At 34.2% G+C, this 13,252-nt stretch overlaps 1 protein-coding gene across 50 annotated transcripts in view; it reads left to right on the forward strand.

Annotated features, from left to right (window-relative positions):
• RIMS1 (regulating synaptic membrane exocytosis 1) overlaps positions 1-13,252 on the forward strand; it is a 488,993-nt gene that overhangs the window by 341,760 nt on the left and 133,981 nt on the right. For 36 of the 50 annotated variants that reach the window (XM_081828536.1, XM_081828518.1, XM_081828521.1 and 33 more), the window contains 3 exons: positions 2-127; positions 1,651-1,713; positions 6,128-6,217. In XM_081828536.1, coding sequence (XP_081684662.1) covers positions 2-127; positions 1,651-1,713; positions 6,128-6,217 — 279 coding nt within the window. The remainder of the gene's footprint in view (position 1; positions 128-1,650; positions 1,714-6,127; positions 6,218-13,252) is intronic. The other 14 variants (XM_081828527.1, XM_081828531.1, XM_081828529.1 and 11 more) reach the window with 2 other exon arrangements.

The following is a 13,252-nucleotide window of genomic DNA, read 5'->3' on the forward strand; positions in this document are numbered from 1 at the left end:
GGAGTTTAGATGAAATTCATCCAACAAGAAGGTCACGTTCTCCAACTAGACACCATGATGCCTCCCGAAGTCCAGTTGATCACAGATCCAGAGATGTGGATAGTCAGTATTTATCAGAACAAGACAGGTATTTGTTCAAATTATGGTCTCAACATTATAACTTTTTATTTGCTCTGTTTTAGTATATGATAGATACCTTGGCATAGTACATCAGAAAGTAAAAGTATTTAATCATTCAAAACTGAACTCTCAAGGAACAGCTGTTAGGATATTCTAAAAGAAATGCAACTCTAGGAAATATTTGGCTAACATTATATTGTCATAATGTGTGCATTTGTTTACAAATTGAAATTTATGTTTAGCCAGTTTAAAATGTATTGCTTGTTGTTTCTAAATTATAGAAGGAAGCCTGCATAAGCAACTTTCAAATATTTTGTATTTTGTGGGTTGCAGTCTTTAGGATGTTATTTATGTAATTATAAAATTATGTTTTTTATGTTATTAAACAGTTTTGGATACAGGTCATCTGAAAGACAATGTTGCAGAGTTTCTGTGAGAGCTTCCCATAAAATGTCTATAAAGTATAAAATATATGAGATGGAGTTTTTCATATGGAAACATTCCCTGGACACAATTACTAAAAATCTACATTACAACTCTGTTGTTCTACATGCCCATAGACTTTCTTCTCAAACTAACCACATACCGGTGTAATATGCCAGACCACAAGCTCAGGATTTGATTTAAGGTTTTAGAATACTCACCTTGTTGAATATTCTCTTCTGGATTTTTAAAGTAGAGACACTTTCAGGAAGGAGTAGGGAAATCTTAGTGGTGCTTAATGATTGACTTTTTGCCATGTAGTCAAGGACACAGAACTCAGTAGGGCTTCTTAATCCTTTATTGTCATCCTACCGTGGGAAGGGGTGCCATGACCTTCAAGAGTGGAGTCATATTGGGTGCTGAGATAAGAGCTGCTCTGAGCAATAGGATTCCACACTGCTCAGCCTGAGTTGAGTTGAGTGAAGGCCACTTTGTCAACATTCATTGGGGGTCCCTTTGAATTTAGGTGAGGATGGAAAAAAAAAAACTTCTTGACCAGGGCATTTAACAAAGTGAAATTAATTTGAGCATAGAAAAAGTACCAGTTTTAAGATAAAACAATTCTAATCGAGTATATTCATGATTGGTTAAGAAGAAGCATATAGGATATTGCATTTTTAGTGTCTGTAAAAGTCAAGAGCACTCCATGCTTAGGGTTCCAATGAGTATCAGAAAGTCCAGATGTGTAGGCCTTTCAGAAGTTTTTAAAATATCCAAGTATCTGGAATTAGAATAGATTTTTGTGTCTTATTTGGGGAAGGTTTAGTTTAGTTTTGTTTTGTTTTAATATTCTATAAAGTCACTTGGAAATACAATAGCAAATCAACAACAGCTAGGACTTTGACCATGATGTTTGTACTTTATTGTTTAAAATTTTTTAAATACTGTCATGTTTATTTTTGTTTAACCTCTCGAGCAAATATGCTAGTGCAGACAATCTGGTTTCTTCCCTTTTCACGTTTTCATCGGCATACCATTGGCATAACCCATGTCATTTGATGCCTCATGATTTATCTGTTTCATCCACCACCCATCCTGTCTGTGCAGTGAGCTTCTTATGCTGCCCAGAGCAAAACGAGGACGAAGTGCAGAATGCCTACATACTACCAGGTAAATACAGGGATTTGGTAATGGTAACTGTGTGTGATGACTCTCTTTCCATTCTACTATTCTTTCTTCTCGCCCTTAAAGGTATTATTACAAATATGTAAAATTAATTTCCTAAGTATTCAAAATTTGTTTTGTTTCATTGGAGATTGTGGAAAGGTTCCAAATATATTTTTATTCTAATCCAGGCACACTGCTTTTCTACTTGTTTATTCAAAATCCAGAGACTTATGAGCCTCTGTGGAACTGTTTACACATTCCTAAAACCGAGGAACCGATTTCCGCAATTACAATTCAAAATGCTCATTGTGAGCGGCCCCCACCCCAGCCCCCGGCAGCACACACACACACCTGTCTAGTCACAGGAGGTCTGATCTGTGCATGGCAGTGTTATTGTTTTGATGATTATGTTTGTTTTAGCCTTTTTTTTAATCTCCTTTTGGAATCTACTATTGTTTATATATTGTTATATTAGCTTTTAGTAAAATCTTATAGCACTCATTTTTTTTACTGGCTGAACATCAGCTTCCTTCTTGATAAAGAATGAGAATATTTGACCTTTAACTTCTAAATCTTCCCTCCCTTCGTCCCCCCACCAGTTTAGAAGGGTTGTAATACAAACTTTCTCGTAAAAGCACACAACAATATGATGCCTCTTTAAAGATGAAAAGAAAAGGGGATGTAATATTCTCCTGTAATTTGGAGCTTAAAACCTGATACTTTATTTATGTCTCATTACATCTTGGATTTCATATCCAAAATTAATTGATTAATTAATCTCTTACAGATTACTCATAGAATGCAAGCTGTAAACATTTATTGTCAATTTAGAGTTAATAGAAGGTAAGGAAGTAGAAAGTCAGTGAAACAAACCAACACACAGACAAACTCTTTCAGATATTTTGGCCAATAAAAAGCAGTAGGAAAGAGCTATAACTGGAACACCTGCAGTGCAAGGACAAATGCAGAATTTATTTTGTCTGCATGGAACATGTGGCTCTGCTCAGTAATGCAAACGTGATCATGCTAATAAGAATTGTTTCAACTTCTTATATATATAAAATTATCCTACGGATAACTACTTCCATGTCTTCCCGTAGAGCCACAGGAAAAAAATGAGGAAATACTAGTTTTGATTATGAACTGGGGAAAAATATAAAATTATGAATATTGTAAAAATTATCTCACATTCTTTATAATGCTCAGCTTCCCAGGCTTCCTATTACTTGTTTTTCCTAACAAATAGTTTGTGGGTAGGAACAATGCGTTTACAAATTCAAAAAGTTTTTTTTCTCATAGTCTTATTGATTTGACTACAACTGTAAAATAATAAAATAAAATAAATTTAGACCAATGTCCTAAATAGAACAGCTAAACATATTTTTTCTCATATTTTCTACATATAAAGGTGAAATATCAGGATATGCAAAATATGATATATGGTAATTTTATCATTTTGTACAATCTTATCTTCAAACTACATCATATCATATTCACTTAGAAATTTTAAGAATAAAATTTGAGGATTTGCTACTTCTCAGCAAACAAGGAAAATAAAATTCATTGAGTACCAAGCATAGTGTTTTCATTAATGTACTTTATCTCAATTCTCTGGCAGTAATTATATGATACGAATGTTATTACCCTCATTTTACAGATGAGGAAAGATGCTGAGAAAGTTTAATTTGATAAGTAACAGAGCAAGGATTCAAAATCAGGTCTATTGACATTTTCCACTAAACTAGTTTTTCCACAATTAGATTCTGAGGAGTTGGTGCTGTGCCAATAAAAGAGTTTGTGAGTCCAACAGACTTTGGAAACTTTGCAAATTATAGTCCCTCCCTGAAGATTTAGTATGCACAGCATGTTGGAGTCATACACTAAAGAAATCGGTCTCATGTTGTTTAATCCACTTTCTGCCTATTTATTTTAATAATTAATACATAATATTCAATTATATTTATAACATAATTATTATAACTTAATACTTATAATAATAAATATCTACTTAACCATTAAACCCTTTTTTTCATAAAAACATGACCTGAGAAAGTAATGTTGTACAGAAAATTCTATATATAGCTGCCTTACTATGTCCTGGATACTTTATATCTGTTATCTCATTTAATTCTCTGAGCACCCCTATTAAGTGGATGTTATTGCCTCTCTTATATAAACGTAGGAAAAGGCCCGACCTGAATTATCCAGGTTCATTGCCATTAAGTGGCAAAGCCAAGGCAGGAATTTAGGCCTTCATACTATGTATAAATGTTATGCTATCTTCCATTCTGTTTCACACTCTTTGCTAACCCTTGTTCAAGTATTCCTGAATAAACCACTTTTGAACCCATTGCTTTTAAAAAGTTAGATAGCAACCTATTGCTGAAGATATTTGCCTAAGTTGAAAAGAAGACTCTTGTCTGTGAAGCAGGCAAAATCCTTAGTTTCAGTAAAATCTGTCTTCAGTTAGTTTTCAAATATGGTACTCTAATATATTTTTAAACTGAAGCTTTAAGAGATTTCCTTTGATTTGACCACTAGTATAAATATGAGTAAACCAGTGGGGTGTTTGAATGTTTAGTGTGCCCTCAGCAAATGTATATTCCCTTCCCGATTTATTGTATTTTAATGTGAGCTGAAATAGACTTGGGACTTTCATAATCAGCAATTAAATTTGTAGAAATGTTATTAAATTGTCAAAAAATTAATTGATTAACTGGATCTAATTTGCCCTTCGTGTAGTACAGACCATCCAGAATCCCTCAGAGATTTTAAAATAATTCAGATAAAGTTGGGCTTTTTTCTGCCAAATCAAAATTCATATTCTAGTTTGCATCTATTGCCCATCTCATTGGATTTCCAGTGATAAATTTTATCTGTAGTTGGATTTGGATTCAGAGGCTAGTAAATGGGAGGGATTTCCTCCACTGCAGTCACTTGGTCTTTGGGTCTGGCCTTTCCTGACTGCAGCCTGGTCCCAAGACCAGCTTTCTCCCTGCCATGCTGGTCAGCTCTTGCTTATTGCTAGAATGTTAACTCTCTCAGTCAAGTTTTAATTCCCAAATTACATAAATTATTTGGTTAGTACATTTAGCTATGAGTTGTTTACTTCCACAGAAGCAGGTATAATATTAAATCAGGGATTAAAGCGTAAATTTAAATATTGATTAACTCATAGAGTTTTGTTAGCAGATATTTTTCAAATTAAGACAATTAAATTATAATTTTGAGTCTTTATCTTAATTATAAAGACTGATGTCTATGATTCCATATTTTAATAATTCTTACTCTAACTTCAAATAATTACTGTGGTTATTCTGAGAAAAAACAAAAGAGCTGTCTTTGTTTGTAGCTTTATAGGCCTCCTACTTTTTCTATGTCCTGGTAGAATTCGCTTCGTATATATTTTTCTGTTTCCTGCATGTTTGTGCTGCCACATTCCAGACATTTTGTTAGGCACTATGAAACATTACCACCGAAGATGCCTTGATTAGAGAACGGTTCTCACTGGAATATTTACAAGGAAGAGTCCTAACAGTGAGTCCCAGTTACAAACTAATCCTGAATCCCTGACCTACTAAAAATAACAAATTTAAATTTTAATAAAACACTAACATTTCTTCTTGAAAGTAATTATGCACAGAGAAACATTAAATTAATGATATCTAAAAATAACTTTAATTATAAAACTTATGAATTCTAGAATATTTCTCTAACTGAAATCTAACTACTCAAATATCAGAATTCTAGTTGTCTTGTCATTTATTTGTTGTTTTACCTGTTGATTTTAATTATGATCATTAATTTTATATTATTTTATTTTTGGAAAATTTTAATATGTGAAGCTCAATTCTGCCTGCACATACCAAAACCAAGTCAGTGACTAGACAGGACTTCCCCCTTCATCATGAATGCTTTCACTCAAGAGTATTGACATTTACTGATGAAATATTTGTTAGGTAAGAGCATTTGGAAGTCATGCCTTCCACTTCCCTTGTCTAGTGTTGTGAACCAAAATAGTTGAGTTGTAACTTTTTTCTCCTCCGATGTCCTTCATTTTGTTTTGGTGTGGCATCTGTTCTTGGTAACAAAGTTTTAGGCATTTTTGTTTTAGTGCTTTCTGTATCCAGTTTTTTCATAAGTAGGTGTGATCTAGTCTCATTTTTTTCAGTCTGAGACCCTTTTAAAAAATTATGCAAACCAATTTAAGCATAATCTTTGTTTAGTTTCATTTTCTAAACAAAATTTTGCACTGCCATCCTGTCAGCTCTCTCACACCCTTATGAACTGAATCACAGTGATTCTGCATTTTATGTAAAGGGGACATTATTTTATGCTTTACTCTCTAACATGGTCTTCCTTTCTTTGTTTTCTTTGTCTTTCTCTTCTACCACTGGATGCAATGCACTGGCACTAGTGAACTGCAGCCCTCCCTTGACAGGGCTAGGAGTGCTAGTACCAACTGCTTGAGACCAGATACTAGTTTGCATTCACCAGAACGAGAAAGGTATAAAATAAAGACTTTCTTAATTTCCTGTCATTTGTACTGGTGATTTTTTTCAATCACTTTGTTTCGTTTCATGTGAGTCTCACAGGTTTGTTCATTCATGTTCACTTTGCTAACTGTCTCCATCTCCCCCCTCCCCTTATTATACACATCTATGGAGGGAGATATGTGTATATGGGTAAGCCCAAGGCTGCACATACACATATCTCCATGAATGTTGTTGCAAATGGTGTGATATAATTTGTAACTGCTTCTGGCTTCTGCTTCTCCCCTTCTGTTGCTGTTTGGTGGTTTTATTTACACATGACTCAGGAGCCTTCAGTATGCTGATAACGTTATAAGGTCCAGGGAGTTATCGGAAGGGGGGAGGATCACTTTCCTATTAGTTCCGATGATAAATATATTGATGGGTTTTACATCAATCTTCCACAAACTTAAAATAAGAATTCTGTTTTGGTAGAAAACTTCCCTTGTGAATTTATATTCATTATTTAGTCAAGGTACTGTGATAGAGATCATGTTTCCCAGTAAGTTATATTTTGACAACAAAAAAAGGGTATGTTTATCTTAGATTTTCTGATGCCTTACAAAAATAAATGCACATTATATACACACACACACATAATTCTGCTTAACACTTTTAACTGATTGATTATTAAATAATTCTGATTTTACTTCAAATGTATTCAAAGTTTTTGTATTGCAATATCTCCTAATTCTGAGGAGCTAATTTTTTCATTATAGTGCAACTTGCTATCCCAGTAAACTTGGTTATAATTGATAGTCTTGGATGTAATTGTTATTTCTTTTCAATTAGAAGTCACTCACTGGAATTTGTTTACTACCTCTTTATAAATCCTGAAGAAAAACGTTTAGCGGTGCTAATGTGTAACCCACTTCTCCTCTTCTTCAGAGGCTGCTTTAAACTTTTTTTTAGCAATCTTTCTAGTTTGAATCTATTTATCTATTTATTTATAGGATTTTTATTTATGGATTACTATTTATGGGATTATTATTTCTGGACTTAAATAATAGGTACGGGTATACACATCCATTTTTAACTGTCTGCATATGATTCTACTGAATAAATTACTTTTTTATTTAGTATTCTTTTGTATTTGTATATTTTGTAATAGAAAACAGTGGAATCGAACTTATGTTACATTTTTTTATATTTGTAATAGAAGTTTTAGTTGAAATGGCTATAGGCTCTTCTAAAATCACAGTTGAAATTGTTTTTTTCTCTTTTGTTATATATTATCCGCCCCAAGAAAAAAAGTAAATACAAGAGTAGCAAGAAAAATCTTTTTATATGTTTTACTTATTTTTATTTCTTTATATGTTTCTGGTTGGTATTAAAACAGAATAGAATTGCTCAAGTCAGTAGAATATTCTGACTATAACAAGACCCTAACATTTTTAGTATCATTTATATAAGGTGCTAATAGAAATATAATGCAAGCCACATGTATAATTTTTAATTTTCTGGTTGCCATATTAAAAAGCTGAAATTAATTTTAATAATTTAACCCGGTATATAGATGAAATATAATTTTGACATATAATCAGTTAAAAACTATAGATACTCCTTTTTTTGTATTCCTAATAGCCACTTGTGGCTTGTGGCTACCATATTGGACACCACAGGTTTATTCTTATGCTAAAACCTATCTAGTATGTGTTCCCTTGTTACACTAAAGCCATAGAGTTCACAAATCTATGTGTTGGTGAGTTTAACCTCTCAGATAATACTCTTAAAATAGATCAGCCTATAGACAATCTGGCCACAATTATTGTGTTGGTCATAGTGAAGTCTCAGTGAGTGTACTTACTTTTCATAGAAGAAAAATATCACTGAAACCTATATTTATTCACTCTATATATTGAATAAAAAGAAATTTTCCATTAAAAAATGAAAGGGGATAGAGGGGGCAGAAATTGGTATTATCAGTGGTCTTTCATTTATTGCAGTCAACTTTGTTTCCAAGAAGAAAATAAAATGAGATAAGTTTTCATCAAGAAAGTTACACGAGTTGCAGATTCTTATTGGTTTGGAGGATAATGACCTCAAATGCCCTTTTGTGCATACTTTGAAGCAGAACATCGCAGTATCAACAGTGGTGACTTTGCTCTCTTTGGAAAATGCACCTAAAGTCCCTAGGCAGAATGTGCAGAGAGTAGGGAGAGGGAGCTTAGAGGCTCTTCCAGGTTGCTTAATTTCTCTGATTGACCAGAGAGCTTCTTATGTGAATGCCTAATTTATACATAGTAGATAAAATTTTAGAGAAAAATTTTTAAACATAATTTCATATTCTTAAGATAGTAATGTGTTTCCACAGCCTCATGAACTATAAAAGTTAAATAATTTGCTGATTCTGAACCATTTTGATGAACATTTATATGCTCTTATACCAACTCAATGCCCTTTTTTGAAGTATCTTCACTAACTTTTAAAACAAATGAAGTTTTGTGTCAATGCAAAGGATGAAATTGTCAAAGCAGACTCAGTATCCAACACCGTAGTTCAATAATGATTCAAAGATAAAGAAGCATCAGGCACAGATGACATATTCTTTTCTTCAAGGAGTCCCAATCCACAAGATCCATTTTTTATCTCTTATTAGGGTGGTTTGGCCCAGGTTAAATCATGCTTGGAGAAGCACTGTTTGCAAAGGAAGCTATTTCCATTTTTGAATGCCTTCATTATATATTCTGTTGATTACACAAATAACAAAAATAAGTATGGATTAGCCCATTGCTCCATCTAGTCATGCTTCATAAATCAAGAAATTTGGGGTTTATTTGCAATAAAAGTTCTAGAAAGACTAATTATTTCCTACTCAAGATGTCTAATAGAGGACTCTCCTTTATGTTTTCACTCGCAAATACCACTGAATGTTTACGAGGACGTCTGTCAAGGCTGATCCACTTTTCCTCCCTTTTTATTCAGGTCTGCTTCAGGTTATTCATTCCCGCCCCGCGCCCCCTCCCCCCCAGTTCCCTGTTTGGGAAGGAGTAAGTTACAGGCCTGCCATTCACCTTTTCATTCCCAGGTTTTAAAACAAATTATTACTTAAATGTTCAGAAACATTTATTTTTAGAGCCACTGGAGAAGAGTTACTTTTCTTGGATGTTTTATCTTCTTCCTTGACCTTTCATAGAAATCATAGCCTTATTGAAGGTTCATGAAAGGGTAGTCTATACTCATAGCCTCGTTTTTACCTCCTCGTAAATTCTGAAGTTTGACTTCCGCTCCTTACCATGGCTCTACCACTGTGCCGAAATTCCTCTCTGAACTACATTGGCTCCCTAATTGTCCAGCGGCGTCTTGAAACATTTTGCCTTAACCACCCTGTCACTTGAACCTCTCCTCTATTTGGTACCATCTACAAATTTTCTAATGACTCAGGACACAGTCGCCTCTTGCAGGCCTTTCTTCCTATCCCACCCCACAAAGATAGGTATTTTTCCTAGCTCCATCTTCAGTTTCCCTTTGCCCCACCCATTCTACCCCTGAAATTGTATTTCTATCAAAAATTTCCATTCTAATACATGAAGGCAATGCTCCAATGTAATTGACCAGGCCAGAACTTTTCCTTGAGCACTAGGTCTGAATTTCTAAATGATAGCCATTTGTGTACATCAAAATGTCTGAATTAAATTCATTATCTCCCCTTACATCCTTTTATAGCAAAATACTTTCTTTTCCTAAATGTTGCTTTTATTAGATGGCTTTGACATATAACCAGGCACGTTATCTGGAAACATTTTTCCTACTCTTTTGAGAATCTCCCAAGCAGATCCCTTACCTTGATTATATTGAATTATGTTATAGCCCTTCCCTTGTTACTCTTGCCCCCTAAATTATTTCATAAGCCTTATTAATAGTTTTGATTCCTTTTTGTCTCAAGTTTTCTTTCCATTAAAATTAAAATACCATCTTTCCTTGGTGTCTGCTTAAAAATTTTAACTGATTCTTCAAAAATGCAGGTCAGATAACCATAGCTTTTATAAAACCTTTTTATGTTACCCACCCCCCAATACCTTTTGCCAGTCAGAATTACTCACTTTTCTGGGCCCACAGAATATTATATATTTTTATTAAAACATTATATTTTACTTAGTAGTGTGTTTTTCTGCTACATTTTATTCCTGGAGGATAGGGATCATATCTTATTTGTCCTTGCTATCTCTTGTGATAGCATTATTATTTTTTACTTAATAAATGTTCAATTTGGAGATTTGGGGGGCTTAAAAAATACTCCCTATTTTCTATTCCTAAATTTCAGTCTAATTGTGAGCTAGACCCAGGAACTAGAAGATGGGAGATCTAATTATCACCATAAATACAATGGACAAGTTTAGAAGCTGTGACTTTAGGTCTACAGGCTTTGCTAATAATTCACCCCAGAATCAGTCAGATTCACTGAACCACAAGACAGGTTCAGTCCCAGGCCTCACATCTTACAACGCTATGTCCCATATCATCTGCTGTTTACAGGTAGCTTGATTTGGAAGGGGTAATCCAGAAAGGACTGAGTCACCTGTGCCTGGTCGTTCAACACAGTCACTGATCTTATAAGCCAGTCCTCCTGGGGCGCCTGGGTGGCTCAGTTGTTGAGCATCAGGCTCAGGTCATGATCCCGGGGTCCTGGGATCAAGCCCCACGTGGGGCTCCCTGCTCAGTGAGGAGCCTGCTTCTCCCTTTGCCTCTGCCTCTCCCCCTGCTTGTGCACGTTCTCTCTCTCTCTAATAAATAAATAAAGTCTTTAAAATAAAAATAATAAGCCAGTCCTCCTATCCTGGGGTAGAATGAGGCAAAGGGTAGAAAGAGACCAGGAGCATTGCTTGAATGAATTTCCCTCTGTATGGAAACATGAGGACTAAAGGAAAGGAGGTACCTACCTAAAACTTAACAAATGTAAATTGAATTAAAAGAAAGAAACTTTGTTTCAAAGTGTAAGTATCTATATTAATTTTACTTTAAAACAATATTGGGAATTTTTTTTCTTTTTTACTTATTAATTTATTTTTTTGTTTCAAGTTTTTATTTAAATTCCAGTTAGTTCACATACAGTGTAATATTAGTTTCAGAAGTAGAATTTAGTGATTCACCACTTACATATAACACCCAGTCCTCATCACAAGTGCCCTCCTTAATGCCCATCACCCATTTTTTAAAGGACTAAAATGAATAGTGGGATTAGACAATAAAAATACATACTATATGATCAGTTGTCTCTTTTGTTCAGATTTAGTTTCTAATAGAGTAGTTCACAAATATTTCTTGTGCTATTTATGGAGTGAATGGTTTACATTTCCATATAATTTCTCTTTTAGAAAATTGAACTGCTTAGCCATGTTCTGCCAAGAGATATGCGCATTGAAAGGTGCACATAAGCAAGTGTAAATATTAATTGCACACTTAAACACACATACATTTGTTTTACAGTGTATCAGTGCTGGGGGGAAAAGACATGACATAAGAACCATTTAATTGCTTACCAAGACCTGTCAGTTCTAATTCCTTTATATCTCATCAGTGGATCCCCTCACCACTGTTAATCTCTTCATTAACATTCTCATTACTTCTCACCTGTAATAACTTATTATCTACTTGGACATCCACAAATATATATTAATTACTTTTTCTGTAACTGTCAAAACTAAACAAAAAAAAACCCACTGTAGTTCCTTATGCAGGGAGCTCAAAGCCTGTTAATTCAACCCTTTAACCATCAGAGTGACCTTTCTTCTTCTGCTGTGATCACAGAGAAAGGGATGGGCTCTGAACAAAGAGAGGATCTTAATTAATGAGTATGAGATACCTGATATTGAAATACTAATAGTGTAACTAACCAGAAATTTCTAGGCAGGGTATTTGGGAAAGAGAAATCAAGAAGGAGCTGGTTCAACTTCATGATTAATAACTCCAACATAGCCTGCCATGCTAGCTTCCAAGATGAGAATGGAAGCTGAACCCTGTGTGTTTGGCTCAATAACAAGGGGGTAAAAAGTCCAACGTTGGCCTTTTCTTCTGTGTCATAGGAGAGAAGGATGTTGCACATAATTTAAAAGCATATAAAATGTACTAGTATATTAGAAACTCCCAAATGTGTTATATTCAAACTTAAGTAATATCTAGTCTTTGGACAAAAATTGAGTGTAAATTGATCTTGCTCCCATATTAAATATATGAGGGAAAAGCAAATGGATTTCTTATATTGGTACCGTATATCAGCATATTAAGAAGGACTTTGAGTATACAGATAATACATGTATTATGCTACGTATTTCATCAAAAGTTACTTTTTAATAACTTGCATTCACAGTTGCCTGTTCCCAAATGTACACCTTTCCCTATCGTAGCTTTCACTGCATGTTTCATAACTACAGCATTTTACTTTTTACTTTACTTTTTTGTTTAAATAAACACAAGGACTGGAATTTTGCCTCAAGAAGCAAGGTTATTCATGATCCTGTCAAATTAACATGACTTACTACTTTACAAAAAAACACATTAACTGTATTTTTGTGTTTTCACATACTGTAAACACTTCCAACACCATCAGTTTTAACATGACTGAGCACACGTTAATGTAGAAGATCCTGTGGTTGTGATTGTTTTCGATTATTTTAGAAATATTTTTTCTTTATTGTCCCTGCAGAACAAAAGCCAGTAAAGTGAAATACATTTTAAAGCATTCAGATTGGACTGACCAGCTATTTAAATAATCTAAAATTATTAGGTAACTTAAAAATTAATGCAAAGTATTTTTAATTTCACAAACATGTAACACATAGAAGAGTACATGTCACACAGTTTTCTCCCCAAATTCTGCTTTTGATACCTTTATCTCTTCACAGCTTCCTTAAGCCCTTCTTGAATCAAGGCAAGTTTGTCTTTCTAAGGCTGACTGATGAAGCACAGACTTCCAAGGGGCTTTCAGAATCGAGTACCTGCTGATCTCAGATAGCCTGGTCACATGTTGACAGCCCTTTGCTGCTTTTTGTCCAAATAATAAATCCAGTCAG

Source organism: Leptonychotes weddellii, chromosome 8 (genome assembly GCF_054177405.1).
Source record: "Leptonychotes weddellii isolate Sample4059 chromosome 8, ASM5417740v2, whole genome shotgun sequence".
Classification (NCBI taxonomy): domain Eukaryota; kingdom Metazoa; phylum Chordata; class Mammalia; order Carnivora; family Phocidae; genus Leptonychotes; species Leptonychotes weddellii.